Below are 21,865 nucleotides of genomic sequence, written 5' to 3' on the forward strand. Positions count from 1 at the left end.
TTAAAGAGCACTCTCCACTGCATCAAGTTTGCCTTGAGGACAGCCGTTTCCGGGAATATTTGGAAAGTTTGGAGCATGTGGCGCGCCAGGACGGCCGCCCACCAGCCGGTGCACCACCAAATGTAGCCATCGCGCCGCGTCCGCCGCCGCGCTGTCACCGTCCGCGAGTGGTCAAATCCAGCGGTGTGCGACGGCGCACGACCAAACGACTGCAGTCTGGTTTGTCGTGGGCCCGATTGAAGGCAGACGTTGGATGATAAAGCGGAGGCAGCCGTAAATATTACCGTTGGCACTCAGCCTGCCTTGTTTACCCAGGAAGAGGTTTTTGATAACGGAGTGCAGTGTGTAGAAACAGTTTCTAAAAGAACTGCGTCGTATTTCCAAGAGGCGGGACAACTACCAAATCTGACAAAACAAAGTGTACTTCCACGACCAATAAATGAATGACTAATATTAATTCAAAGCGTTACGATTTTGAGCTCCGTGGGCCACTAAGTAATTGCTGTAGGAAAATAGACTTAAGGGGAAAAACTAATGGCTTACATAAACGGGTTACTTTTACAGAAAAGAATGATCGATCCAAGGGAGCTTTACGAGTATGTCCAACCTGACTAAAGCTTTTCAATAACGTACAGTTTGTGTCTAATTTCGGTAATATGGTCTGACCTGATATGGCTTTGTTCCTGAGTCGTCCAGGCTTTGTTCCTGAATCGTCCAGTTAAGACTTGAGCTGCAGAGAGGGGGAGTGCAAGCAGCCATGATACCGAATGGATTTTATAATATACTGGCGTTCATTTGAAGGTGATCAAAACAACGGCTGGTTTCAACGGTCTTACGGGCTAATTCCGACCATCGACATAGCATATCATGACCTCTGGAGGTCGCAGTTTCGACACATGAGCTAACGAGTGCAGGGTTTTGCGTGGCTGTACCGCAGCGACAGGGCTTTGCGTAACTGTACCGCAGCGGCATATGACGCGATTTAAAAAAAAGATCGAATTGATAGCGATTTTGTGCTCCGTAGAGAACAATGCTGATCCCTGTGGTAAATACGGGCATAAGGTGGAAAAAGTGGCTTCATATATGATGTGATGTAGTGCAGCCATATGCATGGTACATTGCCTACGTACGTACAATGCCACCAATTAAGATAAAAAGCTTAACAAAGTTGTCACCTGCTGAAATTTGTATTATCCTGAACAGCAAAATGGAACCGTCACGTTTTCAGGCTGGAGCTGCACTGCTGAAGCCCACAAACATCTCGCTTACATCTGCAGCCGTCATAGGCGTCCCAGGTAGAGCTGCAGTCATTATAGACGTCCGGGGTAGAGCTGCAGCCACCACAGACGTCCCGGGTAGAGCTTCAGCTGTCATAGGCGTCCCTAGGGGAGCTGCAGTCATTGCAGGTGTCCCAGGTAGAGCTGCTGCCGTCACAGGCGTCCCGGGTAGAGCTACAGCCACCACAGGCGTCCCGGGTCAAGCTGCAGCCACCACAGGCATCCCGGGTAGAGCTGCAGCCGTCACAGGCGTCCCGGGTAGGGCTGCTGCCGTCACAGGCGTCCCGGGTAGAGCTGCAGCCACCACAGACGTCACGGGTCGAGCTGCAGCCACCACAGGCGTCCCGAGTAGAGCTGCAGCCGTCGCAGGCGTCCCGGGTAGGGCTGCTGTCGTCACAGGCGTCCCGGGTAGAGCTGCAGCCGTCACAGGCGTCCCGGGAAGAGCTGCTGCCGTCACAAGCGTCCCGGGTAGAGCTGCAGCCGTCACAGGCGTCCCGGGAAGAGCTGCTGCCGTCACAGGCATCCTGGGTAGAGCTGCAACCACCACAGGCGTCCCGGATAGAGTTGCAGCCGCCACAGGCGTCCTGGGTAGAGTTGCAGCCACCATAAGCGTCCCGGGTAGGGCTGCAGCCGTCACAGGCGTCCCGGGTAGAGCTGCAGCCGTCACAGGCGTCCCGGGTAGAGCTGCAGCCGTCACAGGCGTCCCGGGTAGAGCTGCAGCCATTACAGGCGTGCCGGGTAGAACCGCAGCCACCACAGGCGTCCCGGGTAGAGCTGCAGCCACCACAGGCGTCCTGGGTAGGGCTGTAGCTGTCACAGACGTCCCGGATAGGGCTGCAGCCGTCACAAGCGTCCCGGGTAGAGCTTCAGCTGTCATAAGCGTCCCAGGTAGAGCTGCAGTCATTACAGGTGTCCCTGGTAGGGCTGTAGCTGTCACAGACGTCCCGGGTAGAGCTGCAGCCGTCACAGGCGTCCCGGGCAGAGCCTGAGAGGTCACATGTCCTGGCCAGCTGCTCTGACGACAGGTGCTCTTGACGGGAGACGGAGCCCGCTGAAAGGCACGGCTCCGGCCACGGCAATCTCATCTAATGCCAACGAGCCCCATTCCCCAGTAATGCGGTTTGATGGACGTCCCGTTTCTGCGCGTCGCTTGTTTGAAAACGCGGCCAATGGTGAATGGCTGGCTGGCTGAATGTGCTCGGGACCAGAGACTATAGGCGGCTCAAATTGGCTCCAAAGCAGGCTGAAATGAGGCTTTGGGCGAACCATTAGTGAAGACATGGAGCCTGACTCCCCTACAAGACCGGGCACCGAATATCCCGCGCGTGGTCAGGGAAGCCCAACTGCAGGCGAATATTTCGGTTTTGCTAAATGTCAGCAGCTTTGCTATTGCCAGGGGCGGATCCAGACGGAAGGGGCCATGGGCCATGCCGCCGCCCCCTCCCCCCCCCCCCCTTCCTTGAGCACTGAACGGGCCCACAGACTCCGAAGGGACCTACAGCCAGCCAAACAGATGCAGTTTTTTACAGTAGAACGCGACAAAATTGTACGTTTTTGGGCTTCTAGGCGACCATCACCAGTCGCAAGCGAATGTGAAGCGTCTGAAAAAATAAGTATCCTCTGATTGAGAGAGTGGTGATTGGGAGGTCTTGAGAGTGCTTACGCTGTCCAGAAGACCAATGCTGTTTCCGAGGGCCCTATATATCCACGTGCGGTGCCAACCCGATTTAAGGATTTGTCTACGGCGCGCTTGATTTTCTTGCCTTTGATCGGAGTACCTTGCGCTGTTGATGGCCTCGTCCTGCTTACGTGCTGTGGCACTCTTTATTGATCAGGAACCTTCCACGGATTCTTTTTATTCGCCCAAAACGCTCTATACGCTAGAACCGTGGGTCCTCATATGTTGACATGCCGACGCATTCTCGGCTGCTTCGGAACCCTTCACGTTGGTCACGGTTAACCTACCGACACACTCACGACATGCTCATCGACCCCCTACTTGACTAAGCCCTGGATTGCCCTTGAGTGTTGCAATTCACATCCCCTCCTTATACCATAATTTAAACATTTTCCATCGAACAGTGCTTGAGCCGACAGCTTTGCCACACTACCGTTTCTCAGCAGTTCCCTCTTGTGTCTGCTTTGTCGTTGTGCAGTCTTTCTACAGTCATATTCGATGGCGTGCTATCTTCCCCCACCCCCACCCCACCCCCACCCCCAGTTACTAATGGGGGAGAATGTTTCCTTCGGCGTTCGCTGTGTGACATGTCGTTAATCCCGGAGGGTAATTGCATTTGCAATTGCTCAAATCTGTACCAAACCTTATGGAGGAGGGAGAGGGGACGCTGATTGTTCGTGTCACTTAGTGAGAATATGATCATTAGCCTCAGAGAAGGTCTTTGGCGGTTTCGCTGGCCATGGACGCGGCACGACCCTGGCAGTCGGGGGATCCCGAGACCCCAATAATTCACCGGCTCCGGTTAGTTCTGTAGGCGCAACAGCACTATGACCCGCGGCTGCTGATCGGGCGATGACCCGGCACGCCTACGCCTTGCGTAGAACAACGCTCGGTCAAATGTCAGACTGGTGATCCACACATGTGAGATCTGTTCTTCGGAGATACGACGTTAGATGAGGAAAAAGTTAAGGCGGGATAATCTTCATCAATTTCATTTATCGAGAAATGTACAGCGTCGAGTCACCGCGGCGGACTTGGCCAAGTGTCGAAATGAAATAAAGTTATCTGAAATAACTTGTTGGCTTTGGTCAGGTCACTTAAATTGATGAGAGAGAATGAGACCGACCGCGCAAAAGGCACATAGCTGCAAAGATCGGCCACGTACAAATGCTACCAGTCGAAGAGGAGTACGGAAATGAGGAGGAAAAGACAGCAATCGTGCACAGTTATCACTTCGGCGCACAGCCCTAATGAAACGCCAAGAACGTTGAGGGGATCCCCTGGTCGTAACCCCAGTATGACTGGACGCCGGGATTGAGACATGTGTCGTGTTCGGTTCATGGGTCCTAAGCATTGTCCAGACACTTGGAATGCGTTTGCCTAACAATGACTACCGCCGCGGCATCGCGGTAGGAAGCGAACGCGTTCAGCACGCTGTCGAGCCATATTACATCGCGAACCCATTCGTTTGAACTTCATTTTCCAACCGCAGTGTGCAACACTCATGATCGTCAACGTGGAGAGGGTATCCTCGCCCATGGCCCGGATCCAAACCGGCTCACACGCGCCATATGCATGGCAAGTCGCTTCTACGCTGCCATTCAAACGGACCCCATGCCTACCAATGAGACAAACCGCCATTTCAACTGGAAAAACCAGCCTTGACGAGCCGAGAACACACTCAGACGACGTGCCTCGGCCCATCTCAAGACCGGTGCAGCTCCCAGCACGACAGCGTTTGTTCTCCGCTGTCAGCGCGGAGAGGTGCCCCCGTCGGCGTAAGGAGACTCAGCCTCACGCAGTGACTCAGCCTCACGCAGCGTAAGGAGGTGACAGCTTCACGCAGCGTAACGCAGTAACGCAGCTTCGCGCAGCGTGAGGAGGTGGTCACTCTCAACGGGCGAAAAAATCGAATGGAACTATTTGAGACGCGTTTTCTTGACAGCATTGCCGAACATGACCATATTAGTTAATAGCTGTCAGGTTTGTTTGCATGAGCCTAAAAACAATATTCCACTTAGCCTGCCCGATTATGCCAACGAAGGGGCACATCAGTTTTCCCAGAAAACACTTTGCAGCCTTAATCATTCCTGGGCGGCCATAACACTGCCAGTTCTGTGCATTGTCTTCCGTCGACGCTCTGGAAGCTTTTGTACATTTTGGCACGTTGATACCACAATGAACCCATAGCGTACGGAGGACGTCCGACGCAAAATAAAAATGGACGCCCATGAACTGTACGCCGCAACCTCCAACATATTTCACTCCAAAAGGTATTCGATGGGACCAACCAAATTCCTGTGCCAAAAAACATATTAATCAAACGTGTGTAGCTCTGTTCGTACCGAATGTTATGCAGATGACTGGCAGGGTCATTCGACAGCAGTTTGCTGAGACGCTATTCACCTGTAGTCGCGGCAAGATTCTCAGTGCCCCGCGCCTTGATCTCAGTCAAATCGCCTCGCGTAGCCACGTGTCTGAGGTCGAAAACACCATTGTCTCCTTCCAGGATTGCCGGCAGCGCCAGACCAATTCCATTTCCTTAATAGGCTTCCTATCTGATCAATTTTTAACGCTCGGTTGAAGAGTTCCCCTCCCGGCGAAACGCAAGGAGCCAGCTCAAGGAAATTACAGGGAAAGATTATCACAAAGAAACGACGGAGGGGAACGCGCGCGAACGCAACGAGCGAAGGGCGCGCCCTCCTTACCCAGCCAAATGCAACGAGAAACGCACAGACTGTTGCGCAAGCTGGCGGGCGTTTAGATGTGCGGTTCATCCTGTGCCCATCTAACAGCGGGACGCTGCAGACGCTAAACTTCGCTTCAAACGCTCCATCGCCGATCCCTGTCACACAAGTGTTGTTTGGGTCCTGGCCCCCAACCCCATAGCGTTCTTTGGCATTTTGGTCACTAGGTACGGCGGGATGGTGATCCTGATAGCTGGGACGGTGTCCTCACACACTACCAAGGCGCATGAAGCTCGTCGGCATACCAAAATCAAGTCAAGGCTCTGCATGAACCACACGGACAGGGGACCGGAGCTGACCTCGGTCACCTAGCTCAGTCCCGTGATGTGGAGTCAACAAGGGTCAACAGCAGCCTGCTTACGGTGTTTAGACCAAGAGGTGGAAAGCCATGAGGCGTTCACTCATGTTCGGTGTGTGATCCCTCTCCGACAACCTTGTCACAAACACCCAAAACCCGCCGGGAATCCGGTGCTCTCCTTCCGCTCCTTCTCTTCGCGCGGGACCCGAACACAACTGAACGACAACGGCTCACATACCGCTTCTATTGCGTAAGACCACACACACACAGCACCTCCCGGCCGGTCCCAACACTGCAGGGCGGGGGGTGCCCGCCGGCTCTGGCCGCAGCTGGGGCGGCGGCCCACTGCCTCCGGCCGTAGCTGAGGGTGGCCCACCGCCTCTGGCCGCAGCTGAGGGCGGCCCGCTGCCTCCGGCCGTAGCTGAGGGCGGCCCGCCGCCTCTGGCCGCAGCTGGGGGCGGCCCACTGCCTCCGGCCGTAGCTGAAGGTGGCCCGCCGCCTCTGTCCGCAGCTGAGGGCGGCCCGCCGCCTCTGGCCGCAGCTGAGGGCGGCCCGCCACCCCTGACCGCAGCTGAGGGCGGCCCGCTGCCTCCGGCCGTAGCTGAGGGCGGCCCGCCACCTTTGGCCGCAGCTGGGGGCGGCTTACTGCCTCCGGCCGTAGCTGAGGGTAGCCCGCCGCCTCTGGCCGCAGCTGAGGGCGGCCCGCCGCCTCTGGCCGCAGCTGAGGGCGGCCCGCCACCCCTGACCGCAGCTGAGGGCGGCCCGCTGCCTCCGGCCGATACTGAGGGCGGCCCGCGGCGCGGCGGCACTAAACGGTACGCTTCTCATCCAAGCTGAACGGCTTGATCCAGCGCAGTCGCAGACGCTCCCGCACCGTGGCCGGCGCCAGCTTCAGCCGGTCGTACTCGGTGACGACCGGCGTCACGCGCATGGCGGCGTTCCGCACCACCCGGCCGTCCTGCAAGAGCACACGGCGACCTGAGGCCCTGCGTCTAGCATCCGAACGGGCACCGTCTTCACGTCTTGCACTCAACACCACGCCTCAAAACACGTACAGTTCACAGATAGCGCCAGCTTCACGCAGACATGTAGGCGACCCACGAGCAAAACCCGCCATCTAGACTCTGTGATATATGACTCAGATTCCACACACATCAGTCGGAAAGGTCGGCCCCAATACGCCATGATGATTCGGAGCCCCCTATGCCTATCCTTCGTGAGAATATCTGTTGATGATCTATATATATATATATATATATATATATATATATATATATATATATATACACAAATAATAGCAAGTCCCCCCCCACACACACACAAACAAGACACATCAAGCGGGGTAATGCACCTTAATACGTGCTTGGGTAATCGGTTGAAAAAGACGCGCTCGAGTGGGTTGGGGCGAGTGCAACTTGGAATCCCTGAGATATCCAAATCTTAGAAAGCTGAATGCACCACATGCACAACGCAGAAAGTCAGAGACAATAAGGTCGAACAGTTTCAAACTCGAGATTGTTGTCCGAAGTGCCCCTCCTTCCCCCCCTAACCACGGCAAACAACCAAATCGAACCTAGATAATTGTTCTAATCGAGAGGCCAATCAGGGTCATGTCAATTCAGTGTTCTTATCTTGCCTTGAGAAGGTCAAACAAACAGAAACGTCCCAATTATTTTGATATTCGAATTTTTGTAATGAATTAATTCAAAATGAGTATCAAAGACTGGCTCCTGAAGAAAGTTTTTCAAAATAAAAACTTTGATCTGACCTTGGTTTGACATGAATACCTGACCCAATTTCAAAGAAATTAGTTGGACCTCCGAGTTAAAATCGTCCATTTGCTTCGGAAGCCATCGCAAATTTGTGTGATGTCTAACGCTCCGCTGCCATATCAGCTGGAAATATTTCTAAGAAGTGTCCTTACTGGCAACTATGACCTGTTTTCGACCCGCTACAGGTCAGCTACCTTAAGAGGCATAACCAACAGTTGATACCAAATGGCTCGTTATGCAGTTGTCTACAGCTGTACGCATATTGGCGTCGCTAAAGTCGTACGAATTCGGAGTTGTTTTTTTAATTCGTTTTAAATTCTTGAAAAAGCCTTAAAGAGGAGAGGGAGGGGGTTCAAATCGGCCTGTCCACCCGGAGCGGGTGTTTCAAGTTTGAAATGAGTTGGGGCTTTCGGAAAGCTGTTGTTATTCCGCGCTTTGTATACAACAGTGTCTGGTTACTTACGTTAATATGCCCACGTAAGCTGGGGACAATCGCGACGAAGACTTAACCTGCCATGCCGCAAAACATTCCGACGGTTATCTTTCCAATTGTCTGATCTCAGCACCACCTCAGACGTACGACAAGCTCTGGATGTGGCTCCCCAAAAGTACAGAACAGTATCGATGTAACAGCGCGCGTATAACCCTGAACCTCCATCTAAAATACAGGCAGGACGCCGTCCCATTCCCTGACTGGCACCAGGCTTATCCGAGTGACTTGGGTCGGGTAGACCAGGACGGGTCTAGTACAGCACGCCGGGTCGGTTCAGAGCCGGGCCGGCGCCGCTTGGCAGGGTAGCCCCACCAGCGGGGTGGCGCCTCGCGCCGCCGCGCGCCGCAGCGCCGGGCGTGGGCGCCGGCTCCGGGGCGCCGTGCCGCCGCTCTGTCGGCGGCCGGGCCGGCGCGCGTAAATCTCGCCCCGGCCGGGGAGCGCCGCCGCCGTAACTCGCCGCCCCTCTGACAAATGGACTCGTCTGTGCCCAGATTGCAGGTGGCTGCGAGAGCTAACTCGGGGGCCGGCCCGCCCGGAGGAATCAATCGGCGGCGCACGGGGTAGGCGGGGCGCCGGACGGACGGCGCGGCGGGCGGACGGCAGCGGCGGGCGGCCCGCCGGCGCTCGTCCGCAGTCTGCAGCCCGGCGGGTCCGCCTCGAGGCCGTCAGGCTGTCGGGCCGCGTTTACGGGCTTGACATCGAACGGAATATTCACAGAATGAGGTGCACGAGAGCTGTGCACTGGAAACGAGGCCTGCCCGCCCACCGTTCATCAGATGCACGAGGGTCGCGTAATATGTTTCAGAGTGCCTCCAAAAGGAGCATTCCAGCGTGGATATGTCTTATGACGACCTTCCTAACCTTACCAACGATTACGCCATCTCGCTACTGTCCGGGCTCCACAAGCTACTTGGTGCAAGAGTGACGCACTTGAGCCCCGCGGTTTTCACACCACGGTAAACACAGGATCCGCCTTCTCCATACACCCGCTGGGCTACCGCCCTTTCTCTGGAGGAAAACTTGCCTCTAGCCTCACCAGGGCACAATAACGAGGGCGCTCATGACAGAATGTCGCGACGCGTGGTGTGTGAGTTAAATCGACCCTTAATTTGGGCAGCGCCTGGCATCACACTGGCAGTAACTGAACAACCAGCATTCACCACCATTAGCGATAGTCCAACAATTCATGGAGTAACACACGGCAATCAAAAACACCCACAGACGAAGCTCGGCCTGCCGAAGACGACTAGCGCATCAGACGTCTCGCTACCCCGATGCTTAATTTTGAAAATGTTCAACACCTTGTTCCGGTAATGGTTACACAGACGCTTCAACGGATGGACCCTCCGGCTGTCGACTGTCGCTGACCTCGTCATGTCCCGCCGTCTGCCAGCTCCCCTGACCGAGGTACGTCTCACGAGCGCCGCAGTCTGCCGCGAGTGAGGCCCCGGCCGGCGGCGAGGCCCGCACCTGCGCCGTCTCTCCGCAGTCTAAATCAAATGGAGCTGCCATCAATTAAAGCAGACCGCCGCTCCCGTCGTTAATCATTGCGCGGGGCGGCGGCTGCAGCCATTACCTTCAGCGGCTGCCAGTCCTCATCTGTAGCAGCAGCTGGCCTTCGCCGCCCGCGGTATCGGTCCTCACCTCCCGCAGCTGCCGATTCCTACCTCTGGAAGCTGTCCGTCCTCGCTTCCAACAGTTGCCAGTCCCCGTTTCCAGCACCCGCCGATCCCTACCTCTAGAAGCTGTCCATCCTCGCTTCCAACAGTTGCCATGTCCCCATTTCCAGCAGCTGCCGACCCTCAAATCCAACAGGCACCAGCAGTCATCATCAACGTCAGTAGCTGCCGGCTCCATGGCCAACAGCTGTCAGCCCTCACCTCCAGCAGCTGCCAGCCGTCCAGGTCGTCGTTCGCCGGCTGGCCGTCCGGGAAGGTGATTGGGTCCACGCGGATCACGTGCTTCACGGTGTAAAGCATGGCGTTCACCTCCGGGATGTTCTTGACGACGTTGACGGCGCCGACGGTGCGCGTTGAACGCTGGCGGGCGGCCGTCACACGCAGTCAGTGTGCGTGACAACAGCGCAGCTGAGTGTTCAGGGTTGGCGCATCCGGCAACAACCCCGGAAGAGTGTCTGGTGTTGGATGCCTCCTCCCCCTCCCTTCATTCATCAGCAATAGTGGACCCAAAATTCGTCATCGAGTCTGTCCTGACGCCTCCTGCGTCACTGGCGCACTGTCCCGCGTGCCAGACGTGTGCCAGACGTGTGTATCGCGGCACCGGAACACTGTCCGTGTGTCGAGGCGTCTCGGCTAGACCAGCCACACGAGCACGTGGCCAGGTGACACGGGACCGGCCAGCGTCCCGCGCGGGCGGCGGCACATGCCGGCGATCCCAGCTGCCGGCAGCTTCCGCCGGCCGCGAAATGTGCCTCAATTCGGACGACCAGATCCCATTTCCGACAGAGCTCGGAGAGAAATGAATGCAGATTTTATCGCAGAATTGGCCCAACTTCCGAAACGATTCTAAGAACAAAGTTCTCTGAATGTTCTCGTGATTGAATGGGAACTAGGCTCATTAAAAAGACTTAACAACGTGATCAGTTCATGCTAGACGACTGCCACGATGGAAAAGAAAGATTAATGGTCCACCAAAAGTTCTTTACAAAATGCATTCATCTAGTTTCAACGGCTGCATCACGGGCTGAGCGAAGGCAGTGCAGATTTATGCAGCATCTAAAGTACAATCGAAAACCGTTTGCGATAAAAATACGTCCATTTCATATTACTTTAAGGGAGGCAGGTAAAATGCGGCATCAAAATTTTGCGTAACAAAGTACGTAATTCACGTGAAATCTACCTTGATCCCATAAGCTGGAAGAATGTTTTATCACATTTCTGGAAATCCGGCATACGATATGAAGTCCTGGGAACAGCCAAGTACCTACGTAGCCACAAGCCATACACCATGGCCGATCAAATCTGCTGGCGGGGTCAATCAGCACCACTGCTCAGCCGCCAGCACCGGGCTCTCACCCCCTCGTGGCACCGCCCTCAGCCGCCAGCACCGGGCCCTTAACCCCTCGTGACACCGCTCCTCAGCCATCAGCACCGAGCTCTCACCGCCTCGTGGCACCACCCTCAGCCATCAGCACCGAGCTCTCACCCCCTCGTGGCGCCGCTCCTCAGCCGCCAGCACCGAGCTCTCACCCCCTCGTGCAGGCCGAGTTGGCGGCAGGTGTCCTTGATCCAGTAGGGCTGGCCCTGGAGCGGAGCTATCAGCTGGATCCGATGCAGCTTGGCTGGCGTCACCGGCGGGTCGGGCCGGTCCGGAAACCTGGCGACGGCCGGGCCCGCCATCAGAGCCGGGTCAGCACCGAGGGCAGCCGCGATCAACGCTGAGCCCGGGACACGACGGCCGGGGCGGGGCGATGCTGGCCGGCTCGTGATAGCCGGCGTTTCTCCGTGCGAGGACTCGAGCAGTGCAAACCGCCAGTGAGTGTGGTTCAAGCTTTCCACGCTTCTCAAGCGCGACCCCACCCACTCAATTATAGTTGTTACGCAGGGCACACAGGATTCTGAAAGGCTAAACGTTTCCAGGAAGTTTCACCACTTTCTTCTCTTTTTCCTTGTGTTTACGAAATGTCCGCTTCGTGCACCGGGTCTTTACGTCTGCTGGCAACCGGCAGCAGATCGGACGGGCAGTCCGTCTGTCCGGTCAGAGTGCAGCGCACAGAGCTGGCCGGCCCACGTGGGAACGGGAGGCTCCACTCGACTCCGGCACACGCCCGCTCCAGCCATCGGTCCGCTATGAGGCACTGGCGCCGCGGGCCCACGTGGCGACGAGACGCTCCATTCGTCTCCGGCACAAGCCCGCTCCAGCCATCGGTCCGCTATGAGGCAATGGCGCCGGATTGAAGTGTCGTATTGGAGGGGTGCCAGCCTTTCCCCTAACACTTCACTTTGCCGCCGTCGGTCCCTTTCCGTTCCCCTCCCCCCCCCCCCCCCCTCCACAACACCTTATAAGCGAAGTGGGCGAAATCCGTGGAGTCATTGGATTTGATGTAACATTGGGACAGTTCTAATAATTTATATCAGCATGAACCAATCCTCTTCCGAGTTTGAAAAAAAACGTCGTTACACTGGCAGAACGATGGCAGGCGCGCGTCAGCTGTCCCATCCCCCCCCCCCCCCCTCCCGCCTTATCCAACCGGCCCAGGGTGACACCGGCGCGTTCAACCACCACAGGTGACTGGTTCACAACGCTGAGACGCAGGGTGCATCGGCTCCACAGTCTGCCGAGCGTCAGCGGCAAGGGCAGGCGGTATGATGGAGGGGCGGTGCACCATCGAGTCGGCAGGAACCCGCCGGGTCGCGCTGCCACTGACCGCGGGTAGTAAATGAAGCCGTGGTACTGGATGCCGCCGTCGGGCCGCGGCACGCCGCGTGAGCTGTCCGGCTTGTCTGTGACGGCCACCGCCATGCGCTCGGAGCGCGGCAACAGATCCCTGTTCGGCGGCAGCTTGGCGCGTGGGAAGCGGCGCTGCAGCGGCGCGCTTGTTGATACCAACCGCCGCGTGATGGCAGCACAGCCACCCCGCCAGAGGGCGCCAGCGAAGACGATCGAGCCGGACGGGGAAGTCATTGTACTGGAACTCACAGACACCTGGAAACAACGATGTAGCTTAGGAAACGACGCTTGCGGAATGACCAGGCCAGCTGAAAGCATCATGTTTTCACAAACAGCCGAATGGTACCATAAATTTCCTGAAGGGGCTGTTGGAAAGGACATCCTAACCTACTGTCAACGTATAGCTTCTGCACCTCCTCCGTTCCAATAAATCGCTTCCTCCGTGTTACGTCGTGACCTAACCCTGCTACTTCTGTGTGACCCTGATGCCTGATCTGAACCCGGTGCTGAACACACGAGAAAATTGCTCCGTTTTAAATTATGCTCTCGAATCAAAGCTTTTCAAGTAGATTTTATCATTTCCGAACGCGAATCTTACCAAATTCTATCTATCTATCCAAAGTTCCCAAAAGTGGAGCTTCGTTCGACAACACTTTGATCTCTGGCACCGGGATCGAAAAACGAAGCAAACGATGGCCGAAGCGCGCAGTGGCTCTATTTCAGGTATTTCAGGTAATTGGATACGGGAGCTCGGTTTAAAAACTTAGTTTTAGAAACCATGATTTACTGCTCGTTCTACGAAAAATACAAGATTTCTTTGGTACGCCGTATCCCTAAAGGATAACATGGCGCCACCGCTTCCGCTGAATCAGCAAGGTGCTACACAAACAGCAGCTTGAGGTTTCAACATGCTAATACATAATTTGTTCAGTGTTTTATGCTGCTAGTAACCGGATATCAGCATAATAGTAGGTACTGCTTCGGTGACGTTATCGGGCAGAACATCGGTTTATTGTTGAAACCCCACGTTCCAAGTTGTGCTGACTGTCGTGAGTGGCCACGAGCGACTCGTGACATTAAGAACAGTCTGAAGCGTGACATTGTCAGCATCAGTCTGAACTCTTAATGCCGGAAAAAGAAGAGCCGAAAACACTTATTTCTTGTTTCGCAGATTTAGTCTAGCCTACAGGGAAAGTGAGGGCTAATCTATCATGTTCAGCTTGATAATCAAGCAAATATGTTATTACAAGAAGAAAACCATTAACTACCGGCGTAAGAAGCACAGATCCGCGAAAGCGTCTTACTCAACCGATCCATGAGGTATTACCGATGGTTCGATGATTCAGGCCAATTCACAAATGACAAAGTGAAATTATTGTCATGCTCCACCAGTAGGCAGCTGGGGTGGTCAATTTCGCGAGTGACTTCAACTCATGATCAATTAAGGTTCCAAAGCATAAACGTCCCTTTTGTGCTTACTATTTGGCTTATTAACTTGCAATACAATTTGGTGGCTCTCGGAATCTGAGAACACTTCCCAATCCATACAGAATTAGGCAGTCTGAAAACATCTGCCTGCCTGCCTTCCGACGAGATTTCAATTTAACGCGCATCAGTTAATGCCACTACATATATAAACTTAAATGAACTAAATAAAGATTTCAAGTAAACAAAATAAAGGCCAGGCTGCATCAGCGGCACGGGACTCTAATTTAGTCCAGCACGTGCCCGTGCGATGGCACAAAAACGCCCTCCACACAGGGGTTTACAATGCAATGCTTATATTAGTTGTCAGCACATCAAATCAGATGACCGGAGAGCGACTAGGACAGGCATGCCTCGGTTAACACGGCGGCGATTAGTTACCAAACGGCACGGGGCAGCCGCAGTCAGCCGCCGCACAATGGAAGGCAATCAGAGCAAACGCGAAGGAAACACAGGATCAGCGCATGGCTGGAGCGCCGCAGTCGCGCCGCTCTGGGGCGGTGCGCGGCGCCGCTCTGGACGGGCGACGCGAGACACACATCTGAGAACACCCCGAATATCATGCTATCGTGTCGCCCTCAGCCGGCCGGCACCTCGCCGTTACCGTGCTGGAGGTCAGGTCACTCATCCGCATGCGATCATCGTTCGAAGCCTGCTCAAACGTCCCGTCAATCATCCTCGGCGAGTCATTATATGACGTCACCCACATCCACTGACGCATAGCCTCTCACCCACGGATGGAGACGTCAATGACCTGCCGGCATCATCCACCGACCCCTAGCTATTTCTCCTCTCAGAGTGAAGCAATCAGCACAACATACCTCCGACGTTCCCTAGTCAGCTATCCCCGGACGGTCACGCTCATTAAAACGCTCCTCCACCAGCGCCTATCGTCGCAGAGCCCACCGCGGCATCGCCCCGCCGCTCCTTCACCGGTCCAGTTATTGCAAAAGCGCCCTCGTGACTCATCTCTCGTCCTCTGAGAGCCGCGCAATATCATCCTCGGCGGGTCACATAAGCACTGTGCCAGACGCCACCAGTCTCCGGAGCATCATGCCATCACCCCCGCTGGATCTTCACCGCCATCTCGCTACTCCTCGCGGGGTCACGCCGGCGGGGGGTGGCGTGACCCCGTGGCACCGCCGGCGCCTGGTCACCGGTCCGGGGGCGTCCGCCGCCCGGCAGGGACGTGCGGTCCGGTCCGACACAGCGCCGCCCGCTCGCCCCTCACCGCGCCGCGTACAGGCGCACGTACTCGGACACCTTGCGCTCGAAGCCGTCGCGGTCGAGCGCGTAGTGTTCGGCAGCCTCCGTGTTAAGCGGATCGTCGAAGTTGAGCAGGTCGGTGAACAGGGAGTTGAGGCCCCACACCACGTCTTTGAGGCGGCGCGTCGGTGCCCAGCCCATGCCGTCGTAAGAGTTCTGGCGCAGCAGGCTCAGGCAGACGGCGCCGTCCTCGGCGATGTTCGGGTGCCAGAGCCGCGTGTGGCAGCGCACCTCCGGCGGCGACATGTTGTACTCCTCGCCCACGCTGATGCCGAACGAGAAGGCGCCGCGGCGCCAATAGCCCTCGTCGGGCCGCACGGTCAGCACGAACTCGTGCAGCGCGTCGGGCCGTGGGAACTCGACGCTGCATGTGGCCGGCAGGTTCTCGTGCAGCTCCTGCACCTCCTTGGTGAGCAGGCGGTCCCGCATAGCGGTGCGGCGGCGCGGCTCGGCGCCGGCGGCCACCGGACCGCCGGCGGCCGTCTCGCCGCGCTTCTGCAGCAGCTTCTTGCTGAGCGTGATCATGCCGGCCGGCCGGCTGGCTGCAGTCTGCGGGCAGAGGCGCGCGGGCTCGGTCAGACGCGCCGCCGCTCACGCGCCGCCCGGCAGCCGGCCGGCATCATGCTCTTCGGAGCATGCCCGCTCGATGGCGCCGGCTGGCTGGGAAGCGGTACGCGTGTCCGTGTGTCAACTGCTATCGATGGCGAGAAGATGCTCGGGACGGTTTTCGGGCGTTGAAGTGTTGGTCATCTTCAGCATCACAGTTTACTTGAAAACTAGTTATGCGTCTGGTATTGCTTCCCTTTACCTCAGATCTCACACGTCGGCAGGCAGTTCAGTGCCTCTTACTCCTACCTCACTTTCTGTATTGAAGTACGTTCACGTCCTTATTTCAGAATACGACCCAGGTTGAAAAAAGGCTCGCCTTTTGCTTGCAAAACATCAATTATTCGTCATACCATGATACATATAGTTTCAATGACTAGATAACCCGCTTCGTTGCACTTTTACAGAACGCTTGAGGATCGCCATGCTTGCTTGATGGACCAGCAAGAGCAGAAACAATTCTTGGAACCAAAGACACACAACGAGCACGCGGTTATCAACAGGTGAGTGTCCCAAGTGTACCACCCATGCACTGAGTTCCAGTGCGAGGCCGTCGCTGATTGGATGCCAAGCCGGAGCTTGAGCCCGATTCACACACAAAACGCAGCCCCACCCACAAAACGCTCATCGCCTGCAGCCGAACACACTAGCCTAGTCGGACTCCGAGCTCACATACCACTGCGATGCTCCACAAAAAGGTACGCCACGGTGAATAGCCCGACCAGGACGGCCCAACACCTCAGAAGTCGCTGTCACTTCAATGTGCATAGCCAGACATGCCAGGCTTATGAGTGGCAAAAAAGTTATACTTACTAAAGCTGGGGATATTATTGTCTGCTAAATTTTGCTGACTGCAGCTTACTTACCAGTTGTGCTGCAAACATAATATGTCCTCTTTTTTAAGGTGCAGAGTGACACTTGGTTACTTCCACACAAAAATAGCATGATGTGCTTGCTGGTAATATCAGGTGCCCAAAACACACCAATGGAAACAGGGAGCAATGTATCTGGCATTTGCAAAAGAACTGGTGAAAACCTGGAACCCAGGTCCAGTGTCTACAAGAAGACTGATGGGTTCCATGAGCCAGGAGCTCTTGCCATGAAAGAACCAGCAGGAGCCAGGATCCAAAGTCTTGCCTCCACGAATGGGCGAGTGAAGCCAGGAGCCAACAAGAGCCAACAGTGGGAACTGTGCACATGCAAGTACCAGGAACACATTGAGTTTGAGGTACAGCAGTCATCCTTATCCATTTGCACAGTATCTAAGTAAACACATGCAGCGATAAACTACAAGAGTGCAACCAGAAGTTGCATGTACTCCAACTCTGGGACATACTGAGCATCTGACACCAGTTTCTGAGGGGGTGGGTGGGAGGTTTTCAGTTTCTTCAGCCATCCTTGTGTCACGAGGCTGTATGCATAGGACAACTGCCACAAAACCAGAGAATTGCGCTGCCTTACCTGTGATACACAACATCCACAATCTCCAAATGCAGGTTGCTATAAGTGGTACAAGTCAACAACCTGTGAGAGGTGAAATACATCACAAAGGCAGTTGTGTAATAAAACTGATTATATAATGACCTTTAGAGAAATATTTGACAATAATTCTGCTTTGAAGTGTTTTATTCCATTACATCAGTATTACTCATTGCCCACAGAGTGGTCAATGACTATCTTGGGAGGACCATGCATGCCTGCCTGTCTTCAAAAAAAAACTATTAATACAAGCCATCATGTTTGGAGTGACAACATGAACAGCAACCAAAAGGTAAGATTGCATCATCTCCATTTCAAAATGCAATAGTTTCAAGTTCAAAAAAGTTGATGGCATTTGTACACTGATGGGGGCTCACTGACATGACAACACTTGCACTTCAATGCCTGACCATGGTGAAAAATGACCTTGGTTGTGAACTGGTCACTTAGAAAGGAAGAGTAATGTGTTTAATATTGTAACCAAATATGATGTAAAAATATGAGTGAAATGTAGATCCTTCAAACTGCCTACACATTTAGGTTGCGCACCTTAACAAAGGTTGACTGTAATCACAATCCACAGGTACTGTGATGTCTAGGGAGCCACCATTGCATTGAATTCCCAGGAAACCAACACCACCTAATCTCAAGACACAGATCAGGCATGGGGACCAAGCCAGCTTCCACTTTGCTTTTGCCTCAGTTTTCCTTCAATGGTTTTGGTTCCAGCTTTAGCTTTGTGAAATTTGTCATGGCATGCTTCTTGTATTGCTTCTGTTATTTTAAATGGTTGGCTTTGACTCTGCCTTTAGCTTGGCATAAGTTCTGTCAGCCGGCTAAGGCTTCAAACAATTTGAATTACAGCTAGGCACTTCATGTCTTTGTTTTGTGCAATCTTCAAGCATTGACCTCAACTTTGTCTGATGTTTTCACTACAGTTGTGACTTAACTTAAAAAAACATCCTGCCCATCCTGTCATGCTGTGGCTCCAATACACCACAAAGCAGTTGGAAGCTGCACTGCACATGACAGAAAGTCAATAAACAGCCTGCTATTTTCAGGACCAATTATTGGAGGCCACAGCTAGAGGACAATAGCCCAAATACAACTTGCATCTCTAATGCTAACATTTCATCTGGCCCACTAAAAGAGCATGGCATCTTGTGACTCCATACACTTCTAATAGATCAGGAAGTGGTTTTGGTTTCACAAAACAACATTTCCCACTGTTGACTAGGTTTACCTTTGGCTTTGGTGTGGTAAATTTGAACTGATAGATTCCATTTGGTTTCATGTTTACCTGGTTCAAAGACAATGATTCTGTGCTTGTGTTTTTATGTTCAAAATTCAAAGCCACTGGCCTGACTATACTTCACATTTAAAAAACACAAAGCCACCTGCTTTGGTTTTGATACCACAAGTTTGAGCTGTAAGGCTACAGGCTTCAGCAATGACTACAGCTAAATGTTGTTGTCTTGTCCTTTGATTAAGTTTTGAAGCCAGGAACCTGGCTTTGCCCCCATGCTTGATATGGGTGCTGTGGAGCTGGTTGACAGAGCCTTCATTATATTTAATTCCAAAGACAATGAACACCACTTAGGTTAAGCCAGCCCTATTAGCTTACCTGACACTTCTATATAGCACTCAATTTCTTTCTGGCAGGGCCAGACATGCTTTGGCCAAGGCTAAATTGGGTAATAGGTTGGCTTGATAAAATGAAGTGGTCTGAAATTATGATGAAGTTGTAGGAGCTGAATCTGTGGTGTGGATGGCATTTGAGCCAGGTTCTTTGGTGACCAACATTAACATACTTTGAGGGATTTCATTTCATTTCCTGATCATAATCATGCAACAATGACATAATCAGTTACTTTTCACAGGTAAGAAATAAGAAGTGAAACTTCACTTTACAGGTAAGAAATTTGAAGAAAACCCAACCATAAAAGAAAGCACAACCATCTCCTTTTATTGCAGTCTGCATGCATGGTGGGGTGAAAGCAGAAGAATGAATCCAGGAATGGGGTGGGGTTCAGGGCACATCAACTGCTGTAGGTCATGCGGCTGAGTCAAGGAAGAAAGGATAATCATTGCCTTTTACTGCAATCTGCATGCCTGGTGGGCTGGAAGTTACATCAAAAGATAATGGTTGGACTGTTATTCAAGACTAAAATTAACTCTTAGCATAATGCCGAGCTTAAAATTAACCAGCTTTAATTGGACAATCCTTCCAATGAATGGAACGACGTCACATCCCGCCACTTGACATGTAAAAGAGCCTGTCAATGAGGATATCATAGCCAAGAATGTGGGACGGCAAAGACACTACTGATACTTAACTTACCTTTCGATGCTGTCAACTGCTGCAGGCTTACACTGACCCGAGCATATCTTCAACGGGGCCTCCGAAAAAAAAACACCAAGAGAACGCAGGAATGTTATCAAGAAGCGCTAACACCACACCAGCCGCTCGTTATAATGAAATGAACCCGTAACAGCTCAAAGCCTTGTCACCTGTCAGCAACCTCACACGCTGAATGCAAACAACCAGCGTTGCTATCTGCAGAATGAGAAATTCGTAATAATAAAATAATCGGCACCAAAGGTGGCGAGGGGCGATTACAGCGACGCCAACGCTACGAATGCAACGCACCATGCCGCACTGCACCATGACACAAGGCACCTAAATCATGCCTTACCTTACCTTACCTTATGGTGATCCGGAATTGTAAAAGGCCACTAGGCCTGTACGTCCCGGTCTCGTCAGGCTCCCGGTCCGCTAACCAAACAGTCTCGAATTATGGGAAGATTCAGTGTGGGACGTCGTACATGATGTCAGCCTAGTGCGTATCAAGCCTAGACTTGAACTGTTCAACTGAGGTCGACCACACTACCGGATGTGGAAGAGCGTTCCAGCCGTTGACAACCTGCGTGCTGAATGAGTTACGACGGACGAGAGTCCTAGCTCGAGGTTTTCTGAGCTTCCATTGGTGTCCTCTCGTCACCTCCGAGTTGTGTCTTGTCAGGAAGTCCTCTCCTGATAGCGACATACCTCCGTGAAACAGCTGGTACACTGTTACCATGTCTCCCCTACGACGACGATAGTACAGCGAGGGCAACTGAAGGAGTCTGAGCCTAATAGGGTATGGCTGGCGCCTCACTTTACAGACAAGCCGGGTAGCTCGTCCCTGAACCCGTTCCAGCCCTTTCTGGTCCAGTTTGCCGAACGGGCCCCAGATAATGCTGTCATACTCTAAGTATGGACGTACTAAGATCTTAAAAAGCAATGGCAACGTGCGAGCACTGATGTTGGCAAAAGACCGCCTCACGACCGCCAGCATCTGGTCGGCCTTGGAGATCGCTTCCGCCGTCGGCACGTGGAACTGGAGGCGGTAATCCACGAAGATCCCGAGGTCCTCGGTGGACTCGACCGCGATTTCTGCGCCGTCCAAGAAGTACGTCTGCCTCGGGTTGCAGTTCCCGATGTGCATTATTTTGCACTTTGCTGCACTCAAGGGGAGCAGCCACTCCTTTGACCACTTGGCCAGGGCGTCGAGGTCAGCCTGTAGAGGTGAGCTAGTCGGGGGCCTCGGGACACGACAGTAGACCTTGGTGTCATCCGCAAACATCTTGACCACGCTTCGCACTTGTTTTGGTAGATCGTCCACGAAAATTATGAACAGCGTTGGTCCAGGTATTGACCCTTACAGGATGCCGCTGACGACGTCGGTCCAGTCCGGCTTTGAGCCCTGGACCCGCACTCTCTGCATCCGGTGAGTAAGAAAAGCCCTGATCCAGGGTAGCAAATTACCTCTCACACCGTAAGCATGAAGCTTGGAGAGCAGACGGTTATGGGGAACAGAATCAAAGGTTTTGCTGAAGTCTAGATACGCCACGTCCACCAGCTCTCCATCCTCTACCGCGGCGCTCCAATCCTCCATGACCTCCAACAGCTGGGTGGTACAGGACCGCTTAGGGAGAAACCCATGCTGGGCTGCATGAAGAAGTCCAGACTCCGAGAAGTGATTAAGCAGGGCATCACGGACTGAATATCATAAAATTCCATCCAGAATATCATAAAATTAAAAACATCCTGAGGATAGCCCATTTAAGTGAAAGCGGTGGAGTAATGTGGCACTGTAATATTTCTAAGCAAAATATGAATTTGGAATCCATTTATTCGCCAATAAAAGAATGCCAGAAAATGGTTCCCGACTTGACTTTAAAGGTATGGCGTCAAAAAACTACAGCGTAAGACAGCCTATCACATGCCTATTCTGATTATTCTGATAGTACAAACTTACTCTGCAAATATGAAACAGATAAACAAAAACCTGCAAGGTTCACCTGAGAACAA

General features: G+C 53.6%; 1 protein-coding gene across 2 annotated transcripts; it reads right to left on the reverse strand.

Annotated features, from left to right (window-relative positions):
• Positions 1-6,736: 6,736 nt before the first annotated feature.
• Positions 6,737-20,124, reverse strand: LOC119092606 (NEDD8-conjugating enzyme UBE2F). Of its 2 annotated transcripts, XM_037215560.1 has the most exons (5): positions 19,853-20,124; positions 12,653-12,930; positions 11,475-11,601; positions 10,146-10,304; positions 6,737-6,958 (listed from the first exon to the last, which is right to left on the reverse strand). In XM_037215560.1, exons 2-5 carry the CDS (start codon positions 12,907-12,909, stop codon positions 6,809-6,811), a joined length of 693 nt encoding a protein of 230 aa, XP_037071455.1. In that variant the 5' UTR covers positions 12,910-12,930; positions 19,853-20,124; the 3' UTR covers positions 6,737-6,808. The 2 variants fall into 2 exon arrangements, with proteins under 2 accessions (XP_037071455.1, XP_037071456.1); XM_037215561.1 differs by lacking the exons at positions 6,737-6,958; positions 10,146-10,304; positions 11,475-11,601; positions 12,653-12,930 and adding an exon at positions 14,440-15,975.
• Positions 20,125-21,865: the final 1,741 nt, after the last annotated feature.

The sequence above is a fragment of the Pollicipes pollicipes genome, unplaced genomic scaffold (genome assembly GCF_011947565.3).
Source record: "Pollicipes pollicipes isolate AB1234 unplaced genomic scaffold, Ppol_2.1 Scaffold_3447;HRSCAF=4054_pilon_pilon_pilon, whole genome shotgun sequence".
Taxonomy (NCBI): Eukaryota; Metazoa; Arthropoda; class Thecostraca; order Pollicipedomorpha; family Pollicipedidae; genus Pollicipes; species Pollicipes pollicipes.

Bases quoted from the DNA above. Each gene is read 5' to 3' on its own strand.
- LOC119092606 (XM_037215560.1), bottom strand. From the start codon at position 12,909: ATGACTTCCCCGTCCGGCTCGATCGTCTTCGCTGGCGCCCTCTGGCGG. The intron at 11,602-12,652 runs GTCAGTGGCAGC...GGCCGTCGCCAG, and splicing joins GGCTTCATTTACTACCCGCG to GTTTCCGGACCGGCCCGACC. The intron at 10,305-11,474 runs GTGAGAGCTCGG...GCCGCCCGCCAG, and splicing joins AACTCGGCCTGCACGAGGGG to CGTTCAACGCGCACCGTCGG.